The 17106-nt window shown below is 33.8% G+C and overlaps 2 protein-coding genes across 2 annotated transcripts in view; both read right to left on the bottom strand.

The window, feature by feature from the left end:
• lobo (lost boys) overlaps positions 1-10011 on the bottom strand; it is a 52923-nt gene extending 42912 nt beyond the window's left edge. The window contains exons 1-2 of the mRNA XM_066393455.1: positions 9493-10011; positions 9303-9428 (exon numbers count right to left, since the gene is read on the bottom strand). Of these exons, the coding sequence (XP_066249552.1) occupies positions 9303-9428; positions 9493-10011 (645 nt within the window). The remainder of the gene's footprint in view (positions 1-9302; positions 9429-9492) is intronic.
• A 207-nt stretch (positions 10012-10218) lies between these two features.
• LOC136411050 (carboxylesterase 4A-like) lies at positions 10219-13002 on the bottom strand. Its single transcript, XM_066393456.1, has 10 exons — positions 12892-13002; positions 12610-12834; positions 12432-12557; positions 12216-12378; positions 11785-12167; positions 11553-11727; positions 10844-11016; positions 10637-10772; positions 10455-10581; positions 10219-10405 (listed from the first exon to the last, which is right to left on the bottom strand). The coding sequence occupies exons 1-10, from the start codon at positions 13000-13002 to the stop codon at positions 10219-10221; spliced, it is 1806 nt and encodes a 601-aa protein (XP_066249553.1).
• Positions 13003-17106: the final 4104 nt, after the last annotated feature.

Consider the following 17106-nt stretch of genomic DNA (forward strand, 5'->3'; position numbering starts at 1 on the left):
AAGGAATGCAGATTCCTTAAATTCAGTTACTTCAAACGAGTGACTTAATACCAGGAGCGTCTCCGAAAAAGTTGATGAAACGAAACAGCGTCCTTGCCCATGCCTATTTTATTTTCAATTTTACCAATTCTAGTTACTTAAACTATGTTGTTTGTATCGTTTCTAACCACTTTTTTTATGTACGTATTTTTAGAGTTTTTTTAATGAACATTATTTTCAAAGGCAATTTGGGTATCGTTTGTGTAAGGTTTCTTCGAGAGCCCTGTCTCGCATTCATTTATCATCGAGGTTTTTCCCAAGAATCACTTGCCCTTGCAGGTCGACAAATAAAATATCACCTCAATTATTTGCTATGAAATTTGTATGTGAAGTAGCTACTTCTGGAAATAAGCTCGGCCAATTTTTCCGTAGATTAAAAGTTTTTGACCTGGACAGGTTGCTATGCGAAGGACATTTCATCACCAGTCATCTACAGGTTTTCCTAGAGCTACGTAAAGTGTTGGTAACAACTCAATGCATTCACATAGATGTATGTTTATCGGGAAGTAGAAGGTCTAGATTGCTAGGAAGAGTCTATAGTCAGCCCTTGCGGTCGCTGACTTCACAAAAGAAGCTCAGTGTTCTCAACGTATCCCGATAGGTGATGATTGTCGGGTTATTGTTCAGAACTAAATTGTTTAACATGGATTGGTTCTTAGCGCTGTTTTTAATAGAATTGTTTTTGTTTTTTTTAAGTAACTTGTTCTTGCGCATCTATTAGTTGAGTGTTCAGTTGCGCAATTCATCTCAGCGAGATTTCCTAACTCCGCTTTCCGCAAAAAATTTTTAACAACTGTCAGGTGCTGATGGCGCTGATTTTTTTTTGGAGGAGATCACAGCTGCGACTTTTTCCTAGGCTGTCACGTACCTAAGCGCTCAACTATCGATTGTAGGAAAGTACCTCCAAAAAAGTTTAATAGATTTGACGGAATTGGTTGAATTTCGCATTTTTTTCCATGATTTTTGGCGAATCTTCGACATCAAGTAGTTTTAGATCACTTAAATAGAATTTCCGCTATTGAAATTTTTATTTAACTACAGTAATGTTCGCTTATAACGAACCCCAAGGGACCGTAGTAAATAGTTCGTTATAACCGAAGTTCGCTATAAGCGATAAATGGTGTTATGATTGTTTTTTTAATTAATACATAACTCACTTTATTTACATACATATATATTTTAAAAAAGTCAACAAGTAACATTCTTCAACTAGTAACCAATTTAAATAATACATATTTGTTAAATTTAACAACACTTTTTAGGAATTAGAAAGAAAAAAATCGCTAATTTTGGTTTGTTTTATTGTGGTGAAATGAATTTCATTTATATGTAATTCCACATGGGCTATTCCATCGAGAACATTTTGTGGAGTATTTCGCGATTGAAGAAATTGACGAATACTAGAAACATATCGAAGTGCTTCTGTGGTTGTAGGAACGGATATTATTTCATTATTCTCATATGCTGCATCTTCGTCTTCCTCATCATCATCATAAGTGTCAGATGCAGAAGACACAGACGCAATAATGGCATTATCGTCTAAAAACTCAACGCTCACAAGATTGTCATCCACATGAACAAATTCATGAAAATCGTTGTTGGTTTGAAGAAAATCCTCTTGAATATCGGATTTATTTTTGCATTGATTTTTTTTAAGCCATTCGACTAATGGTAAGTCATCATCTGAATCAAAATTCTCATTTTCGAGAAAACCGGCATGTCGAAAACAATTTCTAATCGTTTGCTTTGACACCTTTTGCCATGCCATATGAATAAAGCGTATTGCATCCAAAAGAGTAATAATAAATTTTTCCTTACCACTATCCATACAAGATATCATTTCCGAGAGGAGGAGTCGTCGATAATGACTCTTTAGACTATGGATAACACCCTGATCCATGGGTTGTAATTTAGAACTAGTGTTTGATGGCATAAACACTAACGTAATCCACATCAAATTTTTAACATCGGGATGAGCCGGACAATTATCCACTAACAATATGATTTTTCTTTTTTTACGGCGTAATTCTTCATCCCATTCACGTAATGCATTTATAAAAATCTCTGAATTCATCCATGCCCTTTTATTGGACTTATAAGTTACTGGCAATTGTACAATATTCTTAAAACATCTAGGGTTTTTAGATTTTCCAATTACCAATAACTTTCTTTTTTCGGATCCTGTCAAATTCGCTACAACAAATATAGTGATTCTTTCTTTGGAAAGCTTTCCACCTTCACAGGTTTGCTCTTTAAACTTTAGTGTTCTATCAGGTGTAAGCTTGAAGAATAAACCGGTTTCATCTCCATTGAAGATGTCCTCATCCTTAAAGTTTGACCTAATTATTGGCCATTTGTTTTGCAGCCAGTCATCTACAATGTTCATATCAACTGAAGTCGATTCTCCAGCAATTCTTCCACTCGTAATATTATGCCTTCTTTTGAACCTTTCGATCCAGCTTCTATTAAATTTCGGTTCCTGGTTTCCGGACACCTTACTTGCAAAATCTTCAGCTTTTGATTGTAATATAGCACCGCTAACAATTGCGTTATTATTTCTTTGTTGAGAAAACCATTTTAAGAGTCTTTGGTCAACTTCATAATTATTGGGCTTTTTGATTTTTTTTACATTTGAATGTTGTCCACTTTCGAAGGTTTTTAGGATTGTTTCTTTATTTTTCCAAATTGTTGCAACCTAAAATTACATATGTATAGTCAAATTTTAATTCGTATTAATACTATTTCAAATTACATAATTTATTACAAAGCCGGAAAATTACTGGAATAACAAAAAAAAATATCTGTGAACATTGCATATTTTATTGTTCTTACCGTTGATTTACTTAATCCCATTTCTGAACAAATTTCACTCTGTTTGGCATGTCTCTGCAACCGTTTAACAATGTCATATTTACAATTTAAAGTTAAAGCTTTACGTTTTTTTTTTTTAATGATATAACTCATGATTTTTTTAACGAACGAATTCTTTGAACGCTATCAATATACTGGAACAACTGTGTCGTTTGTGTCAGCAATTTGCTTCAAACGATTTTGGACTTTCCCCGAGAATTGTTTACTTTTCTTCTTTGGGATTTCGGTAAAATCCCGCGTTAAGTTCGTTATAACCGTAAAGTTTTTCTATTCTTCTAAAAATTTAAGGTTCGTTATAAGCGAAAGTTCGTTGAAAGCGGGTTCGTTATAAATGACAAAAATAACATACGTTTAAATGTACTTGAGTTCGTACTTCATAGATTAGTTCGTTATAACCGAAAGTTCGTTATAAGCGGATTCGTTATAAGCGAACATTACTGTATTTTAAAAATTGATTTGAACAATTTAGTCAATTTATTTATATTTTGCATTGATTTTAAGGTTTCAGAACAAAAATCAAAGAAAAGAAAAAAATTATGTGAAAAAAATAGACATACGTAACTCAGACTGCTTCAATTTTAAACACTAAGAGCACAAAAAGAAATTATATAAACATTTCAACTATTTTATCCCTCACTACCGAGAATACAGCGGAAACTAAAGAAGAATTAAAGGAGAAAAAGAGATCTCTTCAATTAATATTTAAACCGAAGATTTATAAATTACAACTGATAAAACATACTCAGATTCCTCCAATTTTGACTAAGTACCTAAAGAGCACGAAGGAGAAGTAAACAAGAAACAGATTACATGGATCCTAATCGCTTAATGGCAGATAATATAGAGATACCCCGATTACGTCACCTGGGAGCAATAATCCCCACAGTCTCCCCTTTGTTTCCCCCTTCCTCCTGCACCAACACAATGCTGCAGTGTGAACCGGGTCTCCGAAACGGCCATCCAGGGGTGGCAAATCGGGGGATTTAGTGGGAGGCCCCTTCGCGGTCCGCGGTCCCTCTAGCAGTTGGGGGATCGGGGGATGAATGTTGGAGACGGTCGCGAACTACCTACGCCACCCCTCGCCGCCGCCCGGGACCCCTCGGGGGTAAACCGTCCGGCATTTGGAGCCTCTGGGTGTTTGTAGCTTACACCAAAAGCCATTGTTTTGTGGCTTTTTAACCTTAGAATTAATCTTTAGTGAGGTGGAAATTGGAACGTAATGTAATCTGGAAACGTTATGGAAGGAGTACAAAGATGAAGGTTCCTTGTTACTATGAAGTGAAAAAATGTTGTTATTTGAAACTTTGTTGCGAAATTATATTTTATCTTAGGAAAATGATTATGATTTTCTCTTGGTGCGGAAGATCTACGCCTTAAAATGGACATAGGTTGATATATGAGAAGGAAACCCTCTACGATGGTCAGCCTGAACTGAATACAAAAAGGCCTCAATACACACTCAGTTCTTCTAAAAAACATTCAAATTTAACTTTACTTACTTTGTTTTTTACTTATGTTACTTTTTTTAATTATATTCGAAAAAAATTCATTACACACAAGTAATAGAAGAATCACACACTATTCTCAATCACAACTAACTGAGAGTAATCGCCATAAAAACCAGGAAACACCTCTCGCTAATTATCATTTCTTAACAGACCACTATTTTGATTTTAAAAATATAACGATTCTGGGCGGATAAAGTAAGTACCAAAAAAGATGCCTTAGTGAGATGATTCAAATATAAACATCTCTCAACTCTTAAATCAATGCTTCGTCAATGCTTAAACTTTCAGTATAACCATTTAATAAATAAACATAATTAGAACTTAATTACAGAAGTTTAATTGACATGGATCTTAATATTTTTATTTTTCTATTTTTAATTTTTTTCTTTTATTCTATTTGAGAATTACGCCGCACATATCAGAAAAGGAAGGAGGAGAGGTTTACACTATTCTCAGTTAAAAAGTACTGAGAAACCAATCTTTATTAAAGGCTCGGACGAAACGAAGAACCTAATAAAAATAAGTAAGGGAACGCAAAATTAACTGTTAAATAGAATGCATAGAATTTGAAAATCAAAAACGTATGAGCCACTTTGAAATTCTTCACTTTCATTCCTGAGGAATGATTAAGATGAAGAGCATGTTTCCTTGGTAATGATACAAACTTCGTTGAATTGACTTCTATGACCATTATCAAAGGCATGTTATTTGTGCCGTTAAAGTCTCAATTTTTAATGTAGTTTTTGCGTTCTTTTATTTTCTTTTTTAAAGTTTCTAGAAATCTTACCAATTCAAAACTTTCCATCTTCACCGATATTGTGATGTGTATTTTCGTTTTCTGGTTTTGTATCTGTAAATCATTTGACTTCACTAGAAATGAATTATGCTCCAAATTCGACTCATATCTTTCACGGGGTTAATTTCACCAGTGGTGTCCCTATTGATGTGACACGAAATATTTTAAACAAAAAATATAATACGCCCCTGTCTTTTTTTATAAAAATAATTTTCTGAATGCTAGATATTTCTGTGAAAAAAGGTCTCTTGAATATTTTTCATAACGTTAACCATTTTCATAGGGAAAAATTTTTAAAAACATTATTTTCTAACTAATATTAAAACTACAAGATGAAATTAGTTACATTGAGTTACTTATAAAAGAACAATTAAATAAAGTGTTGAAAATGCCCCCCACCTGGAAGAATGCATGCCTTGGTCCTTTTTCTCATAGCTGAGATATACGAAAGAGCAAAATAAAATTTATCTTCCTCTATTTCAGACAGGAAGCGAAAATGGACTCATATTCATATAAATTTTTTTCTTGAAATCATCTACAGATTGACTCCTTGAATTTTTGACATATTATTATGAAACACCCTGTACATTATGATATATACATCATGAAACTTTTTTTGTTCGATTTGTGCAGATGCGCCAGTAACAAAGTTTGCTGTTTGTTTGTTCCACTTTTCATTGTCTTCAAATTTCCTTGAAGAAATGCAGTTTTAACATTTCGAATTATATTGTATTTTTTCTCTTAGTTAATGTAGAAATTATAATTTTCACCTCTGTGTCAATGTGACAAGAGGATTACAGCTTACCGCATTTATATAATTAATTTGTTATTCTCATACTTCAATGTCGAATAGTCCCATTTACGGTTGGTTTAACTTCGAGCATCGTGTTAAATATTAAGTAGCTAATTGTTGATGGAAGCACACATCGAACACGAAATGCACAACACCAAGCTATAAATGACACGATTTCTGCAGGGTTTCTCTGTGAAACTCATCGTGATGGCTAGAGGAATCTCCAAATTATGTAAGAAGGATCTTGAAAGATCGATATGTAAGTATGTCATTTATCAAAGTAAAAATAACAAATAAGACCTGGAGATTAAGCGGGAATACGATTTCGTTTAGAATCTAAACTGGCTTTTTTTGAGTTTAAGAACATATCACTAATCGAGAGATTATAAATCTGGGCTTGAAGTATTAGAAGACAAAAATACACTTAATGAAATTATGGTGTTTATAGGAAATAGAAGTAACAATATTTGCCATATTGCATTTGCATATATTGCACTTGAAACGTGTCTAAAATAACATGAAGAAATTTATATACAGGATGTCTCAATTAAAGTTTATACCCCATGAAATCTCCGATTTCGTCCAAATGGGAGAAAATTTTAAAATATATCAATTTCAACTTGAGAGATCAAATTTTTTCTTTGTTTCGAAGTAATTTCTACATCCCTCTAGCGGCCAGAACCACCCCTTCAAACACTTTAAATGACCTAGTGACACATTATTTTGAAGCTGCTTCCATTCTCTATTTATTCTCTAATTTCAGAACGCTGCCTAGATGACTGTGAAAGCAAACAAAAGTGGTTATGAAAAACAATTCAATTTATCGAAGGTATTGCTCAAAATGTCCACCACCAAATTCTATATAATAGTACAAACGATTTTGAAAACTTCTCTAAAATTGGCAACATTTCTGGCGTGATCAAACGGCCACTTTAGGACGATTCGTTTTCGAAGCATTTGTAGAGCTGCAAGTGATGTAGCATAAACCCTACACTTTAAATGGCCCCAAAAAAAAATTTTTAGGGGGATTAAAAATTTTAAACATTAGGACAGATAAAATAACATTTAATAGTCCGTTCCTAGCAAAAAAAATGTTTATAATTCGAACAAGAATGTGCCGAATTAACAATATTGAAAATTTCAATGCACCTGCAACAGTTTCGTGATTCTGAAAAACCAACTGTTCAAACTTGAAAAAAAAACATGGTTACATAGGGAATGGAAGCAGCTTCAAAATGATGTGTGACTCGGCCATTTAAAGTTTTTGAAGGGGTGGCTCTGAGTGCCAGAGGGATGAAAAAATTACTTCGAAATCAAGGTAAACTTTAGTCCCCCGTCAAATTAAAATTGACATATTTTAGCATTTTTCTCACATTTGGACAAAATCGGAGATTTCAAAGGCTGAAAATTTTAGTTGGGACACTCTGTATGTATATCACATATTTGTCAGCAATTCACGCTTTAATAACAATGTTCCCTTGCGGAACAATAAATTCTTGCGTGAATAGATTAATTAGTTGTCGATTACTTCTATCGAATTACGGTTCAATTACTACCGCCAAATTCATTCTTCTCACGACACTGTAAATCACCCAAATGATCGTCGAAAAATATAAATCGATACGTTTCTTAGTCTTTTCTAATCATATCGGAGTCTCAACTCTCAGATCAGTAATAAGCGCAATAAAAGACTGTAGACATGATGATAAACTCACCCACAACCTGTTGAAATACTTTATTTACACGGAATAAAGTTGCCGAGGTTTATCGTAATAGAGTAACTTTACATACATTAGAGAGTTTTCACATATCCGCGCTTAATGAGGAAATCTGCACATAGTATATTAACTTAATCAGAACTCTCTCATTTTCTCGCTGGTTTTCCTTAGGAGTAAGAAGTTCAAGCTAGGACTAAGAATGAAGGGAATAAGTAAAGTATTTGTTGGCGCAACGTTAGAGCTTTAAGGTTCTACGTATGAGAATTGTAGTGGCTCTCTATTAAATGGTGAAGGAACATATATCTTTTTCTCTTTCATTCATTCATAAATACTACTCTCATGAATTTATACTCCCATTCATACCCACTGCTGGCTTTTAATAAAGAGCTTATAAGAGGGTCGAGCTTTATCAGACGCTCGCGTTCTCTATGCAGCTTTAGGTTAGATCTCGAGCGGAAAATTTGGCAAAATTATTTATTCGTACCATACCGACGACTACTAGGAATCTGAAAATATTAAATTGGTCCTATGCCTCACGAGGATAATGCATGGTTTTGAAGGGTGTGAGAACTATCGTCTGCTTTGTTCATCGAAATTTTTCATTTTTTCAGTCAATATCAGAGTTTTATGACTTAACACGCTTTTGGATTATCTTTAAAAATGTTTAACTTTTTTTCTGTTATCAGATGATTATTGTTATTAGAAATCCCCATTCACACGCCACTGTATTATTTTCACAGGTAAATATGTAGTTTAAAATTTGATAAAAATATTTTCCACAGCACTACCTTTTTTATCATTTTTCTAGGTAAGTAATAGTAAGTTTTAGATTTTTTAGGAACATATTCATGATACCACCGCTCCAATAGCCCTTTGACGCATCATATTATGTTGATTCAGATTTTAAAGTAAGATGTTCAAAACCTTGAACTATATAAAGCACAGTGACGCATCATGAGTAATTTAATCGTCAAACATGTCAATTCAATTTGTCATCTCAAAAAATTTTAAAACTTTTTTCGTTTCAAGACGAAGTTCGAGACGTTGTTTTATGTATTCTGTCGATTTCAACATCCCTTGAATATTCGACCTGAATCACTGAACCTCTAAATGAAACTTTGACCTCTGAATATTTAATTTGGAAACTGACATTAAATTTGGAAACATCTCTTACGCCTCTGAGTGTTTATTGGTAAGCATGTAAACTTGATATTTTATAGATAAACGTTTATATGCATAGTCGCGTTATCCAAAAAATAGTGGCATATCTTAGTTACTTTAACCCTGTCAGATTTCAAAAATAGAAAATTTGATATCTTAGGGCTATAAAGAATCCATTATAAGTTCCGCTACTTTAAAATCGCTGTTTCTATGCCTTTAAATTTTTATTATTAAATTCTCAGCAGTGTACTCTCAGTCAGAACAACTACTTTAGGTAGGTATAGCGTCGTACCTTATATTTTTTTATAACGGAGAAAAGTTTTCTACGATTTAATTTTAAATATCTACTTTGTTTGGCATTGCAGAGCTCAAAAATATTCAAGACACTAATTTAAATCAATAACATTTGTACTTACAATTAAAACCGGCTCCTCCAGAGGTTCAAACTTCACGTGATCAGCTACAAACTTGGAGCTCTCCGCCCAAGAGGAAATTTGAGAATACGGCAGAGTTGTAGGGCGAATTGTCGTACACACCATTTTCTAAACCAAAAAGTATTCAAAATAAAAATAAACTCTCAAGCCGAAACTCCTCAATGGAACTTACCTGTATTCCACACTCATTATCGCAAGCCAAAAATAACGGTTTTCTATCTGGATACTTAAAACAAATCTGTCTTCGGAAGTTTTCAGTGTAGAGTAGCAATAACTTTTCTTTATCCGAGTTTCTTAAGTAAGTTTCAGGAAAATTTGAGCGATCTTCGAAGGTGACATCAGATAAATCAGGCCAACACAATTTGATAAGCCCCAATTCCTCTGCTATTATCTTCAAATGGTGTCGAGTTATATCCATGGGCCCTTGAAACTCCTTAATGGGAGTATCCAGCATTTCAATGTAAGAAAATGGTTTTTCTTCTTGTTCCACTGCAGCCTTGCCTTCTGCATGTTCTTTATTTTCGATAAGGTTTTCACCTTTGGCGCATTCTTGACCTTCAGCACGTTCTTCTCCTTCTTTAATATTTGACACCTCTTGGTCTTTTGCAAGTTTAGCTGCAGTTTTTTCTGACCCAGGAGAAGAATTAACTACATCGCTGAATTGAGGAATTTGAATAGTTTTTTCAGTCATTTTTCTTATGTTGGATATCGATCAATCTTTGTTTTGAACGTTTAGGTTGCCATGAACATCGCTGGTAACACTGAGCGTTGCTTGCAACTATTCAATGTTTAATCAATATCTTTTAAGAGGGTTAAAAATACGTTTCCTCATTATTTTGGTTATCAATTTTATTGTTTATTGTTATTTTAAGCATGAACGAAATGTAGGAAATTATTCTCAATAAGTGTCGTAAGGGGGATTTCCATTCCTGGAGAAAATTTCATCCCAAAACTGGATGCTGTAACGTTCCACATTAGAATCAATTTCTAGTTTCGTGCTTATGTTCAAAAAGGTCATAGACTTAACATTCGCCAAAGGCCATGTGATATTTTGCAACAATTCCTCCTGGATTGGTGTAGGATTCCTGCAACAGCCAACTCTAGATATCTGGTTACTCAGAACCAAAAACTTACCCAGTTTTAGCAAAATTGCTCCACAAACGTAGCAGTCTTTTCCGGGTTAAAATATCCTCATTAGGAGCATTGTTAATGTTGCTCTCCCTTTTCCAGAGATAATTGATTTCCTCCCCATGAGCTACCCCTAAAATTTCAACCTCTATTTGGATGAATTTATTTAACTTCTGGTTGAAACTAACCGGAACTTAAACGATGTTTGCCGTCAACACCCAGAGGGCCCTCGTGAGAGAAGATGTAGAAATAGATTGGAGAGTATTTTGAATATTGCCTTGCAAATTCATATATTGGTCTGGCAAACTGGTCATCTGTCACAAACTATAATATGGAAATAATTCTCCTCTATTCTCTTTTCCATGTTATACAAAAAATCTTAGATGTTTTTTTACCTGCACAAGTTGATTATTTGATAGAATCATCGGTTTCCATCCAAAATACTTGATCCTGATCAATTGGGCAACGATGATCTTGATCAGGTACCTTTTGATGTTCAAGCTTTTTGGTACTAATTTGGTGGAAAATAAGTCATATTTTGCCAGGTATGGTATGAGGTAGTTTATCACTAAAAGCAGAGATTCTGGTTAATTAGGTTAACTTGGGATGATCTTTTGCCTAGCTCTAACTTATGTTCAATCTGAAAGCCTGAGAAAATTAAAACCTTTGAGGAATTTAAAATTCAAAAGTTTTTTAGGAGAAGGAGGAGGAGAAGATTTTTTTAAGAGGAAGAAAAGTACAAGGTTTATTAAAAGTTTTTCAGGCCTCTAGAAATCTGAAGGATATTTTATATTACATCTTAGGTTTTTGTAGGTTTTTTAAAGAAATATTAAGACGAGTTCAGGTCTTTAAAAGAATTTTGAGGGTTAATTCATGTTGTCTTAAAAAGTTTGGGGTGGAAAGTTTTTTTTTTCTTAAAAAGTTTAGAAGTTTCTCTCAGGCCTTCCCATCAAAGAACTTGGAAAGAAGGTATTGCACAGTATGTTGCGAAATCTGGATATTCCTTAGGCTCACTAAGGAAAATAGTAGACTTAAAAAAAAATTCCATTTCAAAAGGAAAAGTTCAGATTTTTTCATACCACAAATCAATTATAAGACACATACCATTGATACTGCCCAAAGCTTCCTGGGAATTAAACCCCACAATTACAGGCACTCCATTAAACTCTCCATCTTTTAATATACTGTGACTGTGATTACTAATTACAGCCCCTGGATGGGGGACTTCGGTATTAGGCGCGAAAGCTAGGCCATCCAGAGGATTATGGAAAATCGTCTCCTAAAATTCCCTCAAAGAAGTCAAGTTTCAACTAAAAAAAAAATACTTTAAACTTACCCTAAAATCCGTAGATACTGACACGACATACAAAGTGCGATAATCCACTTTCCTGAGATGATCGACTAATTCCCTAGATTGGTCGGTGTGAATGTCCAAAAGCCTGGCAACTCCGAAAGCTGCCTTTCTGGGATTTTGAGAGTATGCCCATTGATTCAAACTGGTACCACTCTGGAGTATCGCCCTATGGAACAGTCCTTTGGCCAAAGGGCTTTGGATCAGAATTGAAATGTAAGAGGAACCGGCCCCTTGACCAAATAAAGTGACGTTGTTGTGGTCACCTCCGAAGTTCTGGATGTTTTCTTGCACCCATTTCAGGGCGAGAATTTGGTCTTTCAACCCCCAATTGCCGGGAGCTGAATAGTCTTCGGTGCTCAAAAATCCTAATAATATCGAGTTTGAGAGAGTAAGTTGAAATGGTAATGATTTACCAAAAATGCCCACTCTGTAGCTTAGAGTAACTATTACTACGCCCTCAGAAATAAAATAGTCTGGATAGAATGACTCGAGTTTTGGAGAATTTTCTGTGGAGAATATATCCTCGTGGATCCATACCATTACTGGGAGCAAGGTTTGATTACATTCTTTTCTTATCTGAAATAGAGAATAGATGTGGAGAATATTTCTTTGATTTCCCTTAGGAGTACCTCAGGAGAAAACACGTTCAAATAGAGGCAATCCTCAGATCCAGCTACAGAAGAAGAATAGACGCATCTAGGAGCTTCTTGAGCGGCTTTTAAAGTACCATTCCATTTCTCAATTGGAAGAGGTTCCTATTAAAAGTTTCTTATCACCATTTTTTTACCTGAATTTGTTGTTTCCTACCCGAAACCGCAGATCATTTACTGGAGGTTTTGCGTACGGAATTCCTTGAAAAGCATAATAAATCTGATTCGAGCCCCCGAGCAGCAATTCTCTTCCTTTTATTTGCCCTGAAGAAATTTGTAGAATTAGATGATTTGTGGCATTTCCGCCTTCATCCTTTTCTTCTAAAGGCCTCTCAGTTGTAGTTGAATTGGAAATCGAAGAATTTTGAATATTGTTATCCTCCTAAGAGTTTGATATTTTTTCAAAGAATTACTCTCTAATTCACAAGAGAGCACTTACCGTAGGTTTCAAATCATGCGAACTGGTTAGCGTAATTGAGGTGACTTGCACAGCATATAGAGACAATAAACTTAATATAGTTACGACTGATAATGAGAGTGAGAAGTTCATTTTCACATTAAGAACAACTGTGATGGCTCCTCTTTTATTCTTATAGAATTCTCGTTATTAGTTATCAAATAAGGTCACGTTCTCTAATGCGTTTTGGCGCTTAGATTATTACACTAAATCTTAATTGACTGAGATACCGGTGATTTAAGTTATATGAAAATTCCTATTTCACATTACAAACAATTTAACTGTAATTTGTAGTATTATCTAAAGATGTGAAGTGCTGCAGGGTCGAAGATAGGGTTCGTTTTTAGTAACATTGAAGCCAGTCCCGTAACGCACTAAATTCTGTTTGTTTTTGGGTTGGTTTTATTAAGGCTTTATTAGAAGGGTTAAAAGATGCCCTACATATTCAAGTAACCATATTCAAGTTTGGCACCTATCAAACACCAAAAGAGTTTTTCAACACCTAGCAGGATTCATTCCTATTGCTCCTAATCTTTCAATTAGGACATATTCAGGTAGTTTTTATTGGGTTTTTAGATTTACTCCGCCCCCTATTTTCAACGATTCATTAGTCGGCATAACATTTGTGTTCGAGGAAGGACCCTCTTTTAACTTCCTTGGTTTGTAAGGCAGTTATAAAACGACTATTTCGAATACAATAAAGGTTCTGAGAGGTAAAACTAATATGAGAACATTTAATCTTCAACCTTCTGCATTTGAAAAGTCAGGAGCCATTTTTTTAATGGGCAGGTCTACTTCTTTTGAGGTGTGGTATCTATTGGGACATACCTACCACACTGAATTGTAGGGGATGTCTTCCACCTGAAGGAAAATGATTTAAGAGATGTTTATATGGCTCATTTCCGACAAAAAAAGTCGTATGCATAAAAGTGCAATTTTCAAAGGTTCAGAAATATTTTTTTATTTTGATGATAGTATTACATAATCAGTAAAATTGCAACTCTCCACTCCTGCATAGCACAAATACACATGTTGATTTATACACCATACGAAAAAGCATAAAATTTAGTATCAAACATCATTTACATTGTGCCATGATATTGCCTAACAGCTAAATTAGAAGTGTTTAAAAACATAAATGGTTCTTTTTTATAGTTTGTTGCTTATTCTTCTTTTGGCTGTACGTTAATAAGTTTCAAGTCAGCAACTCAGCAAAATACAGGAAAAAACACAGAATTCAAGTTGTTCAAGTTCAAGTTGATAGGTCTAATCAGTATTCAAAAAAGCTCATTTTACCTTATTAGGGATAATAAGGTAATTATAGGTATTAAATAGATATAATATATTATATGTCTATGTATACAGGGTGTCAATTTGAAAACTTTCCACCCCTATTATTTCGAAACGGGATAGGTTTTTAAAAAACCGCTAAAATACGTTGATTTTGTTATTGAGGAAGTATAATTTTAACGTAGAATTCACTGAGCTTTTTTCAACTTTCTACCCTCCAGAGCCACCCTCTCAAATATCTTAAATTGTAAAGGGGGTTAAATGGTATATCATTTTAAAGGGTTTTTCATTCTCTAAATTTTGGTGCCTCATTTGTTATATTTGACTGCTGCGTTATCAAGATAGGCGTCTTTGATCATTCTAAATGAATTTTTCCTATTAGTGTTTCGATAGCATTGAAACTAAGACTTTTTTTTATTCAAATATGTATTACGATTAAGAAATTGTTGCAATAAATCTATTTACTAATCTAATGACTTATTGTTTGTCGAGACGACCATCAAAATAAAAAATGCATTAATCACTGAAACCAATGTTTATTAATTGAATAAATTTTCTCGGTCCTCAAAAAGAAACATCTACGTAAAATATGAATTTTTTTATTGTTTATTTTTCTTTGCAATGGAATGCTGTTTCGATAAATTTTTATATCTTGCATGAAAAATACTATTTACTTACCTGTGGTATTGGTCGATGTTACTAGGTATTCAAATTAGTTAAAATTTATTGCGATAATTCGTGTGTTATTATGAGTAATAAAAAAGTTTTAGTTTCGATGCTGTCAAACCACTAATAAGAAAAATGAATTTAAAATGATCAAAAACGCCTACCTTGACAACGTAACAATCAAATGGAACAAATGAGATACCAAAATGTAGAGAATGAAAAGTTCTTTAAAATGATGTACCATTTAACCCCCTTTACAACTTAAGATATTTGAGAGGGTGACTCTGGGGGGGCAGAACGTTGAAAAAAGCGCAGTGAATTCTACATAAAAATTGTTTTCCCTCGTTAACAAAATCAACGTGTTCCAGCTATTTTTTAAAAATTGATCCCATTTCGAGATAATAGGAGTGGAAAGTTTTCAAAGAAAACAAACGCTGTATTCTGTCGGAGTTATATTGTCAATGAAAATCTGAATGACTTGTTTAAGTTTTTTGGTTTAGCTGCAACTTTCTGGAAAATTACAGTATTTATATTACATTTCTAAACACATTTATCCAAAGTCACCTTAACCCTTATTAGATCTCTTACAGAACTTTCTCATTTGCATTTTTGGGTGTTTATATCATCTTTGACTTAATATCAGCTTATCATCAACAATTAATTACGGGAAGCGCAATAGATACTATTACTTTTGTCAACTTACTTGTAAATGTAGTTTTGTCTGTGTATTTAATAATCAGTAATATGTATGTTCAAGTACATCCGATGTACTAATATTTTTAAAGGAATACCTTCTGGAAAAGTTATATCGAGATTTTCTTCATAATTTTAGTTAAATCGCAGATTTGTTTTGTGCCAGAAGTAGTTTAAGTTTAGAATTTTTACCGTTTAGAAATAGATTCAGTAATTATGAAATCGCGGTTAATTCAATGATTTATTATTCCAGAAAAAAAGTAATCGAAACTAGGCATAAATGGCCATAAAACAAAGCAGTTAATTGAATACATTTTTAAATATGCCAGAGTAGACATATGAAATAAGTAGATAAAAAAATATTAATTTTTGGAGTACTTCCCGTGAAGCGTATTTGCCCCTACTTTCTCACTTTTGAGATTATAAAAGACGTCGTAGAAGAAAGGTCAGAAAAGGAGGAAGAGACAGAGACAGAAACACGAAATAGGTAAAAGTCATAAAATATAAATTCGCAAGTCACTCTGCTTTGAGGTCATTCTACTAATTGTAATAAAAGACAAGACAGAAAATAATATCTGTTCCTTTCTGTATTATCTTTTCTAACCTTTTTGCTGTGCTGCCTTTTATAGCTCTGAAAGGTGAGTTAGTTAAACATAATTTCAAAATTTTATTGCTTAGTTAGAGAAAAGGCACTGATAGAAAAGCGAGAGCAATCATATACCTGCCGAAATAAAAACCTTTTTTATTTGCCCACATTCGTTTCACTGTTTTATGGGCTGTGGTCAATAATACGCAAATACCTAAATGTAACTAACCCAAAGGGTTCCTAATATATAACCTGACGTTGTAAGGACGATTTCTTATTGTTTGTGTTGAAGGTAGACTTCTAAAAGCAGTAGCAAATTCGCTTCGCAGATTTTCTGAATTTAACAATCTATTTCTTCACATAAATTGTGAAAGATAACGGTCATCTCTGAGCGGTGTCGACTATGATCTGCTTTGACCTTGCCTCCGACAAATATTTCTAGTTTACAAGAAGCAATTCCAAAGTCGTGAAATGACATTTTAACTTACCCCAAACACTTGGGCAACTGCCTGCTGGGTGCACCGAACGCTGGCTGGCGCCGAGCCTCAGATTCCAGTAAATCAATGATGGTGTTCCATTTTTTGATGATTTTGTGTTAGATACAATTAGGACATTAACAACGTAAATAACATTTTAACTGCAAAGCGAAGACCTACAGTGCGTGTTTATAGAATGTCCGGAAAGGTTATGTCACAATTTCTTGGAGTTATAGAAAAGTATAAAATAATGCAAGTATTTCATATAAAAAAATTTCTAGCAGTCTTCGTTACCCAATTAATTGTTTTCAAAGTAAGAAGTTAAAAAACGTATTTTTGCTGCAAATTTCAAACAATTTTCTTGGTAATAATGAAAGTTGGACCATTTAAATAACTCATAATCGTCCTTATTTTCATATGTAAACAGATGTTTTAAATGTCTCCCTTATACAGGAGAAGTCAAAATATCTCATTTAAACTCATTCA

The sequence above is a fragment of the Euwallacea similis genome, chromosome 9 (assembly GCF_039881205.1).
Source record: "Euwallacea similis isolate ESF13 chromosome 9, ESF131.1, whole genome shotgun sequence".
Classification (NCBI taxonomy): domain Eukaryota; kingdom Metazoa; phylum Arthropoda; class Insecta; order Coleoptera; family Curculionidae; genus Euwallacea; species Euwallacea similis.

Coding starts and splice junctions, on each gene's coding strand:
- LOC136411050 (XM_066393456.1), bottom strand. CDS start 13,002: ATGAACTTCTCACTCTCATTATCAGTCGTAACTATATTAAGTTTATTG. Junction 12,558..12,609: donor TAAATGATCTGCGGTTTCGG/GTAGGAAACAAC, acceptor AACTTTTAATAG/GAACCTCTTCCAATTGAGAA. Junction 12,168..12,215: donor CTACAGAGTGGGCATTTTTG/GTAAATCATTAC, acceptor CGATATTATTAG/GATTTTTGAGCACCGAAGAC.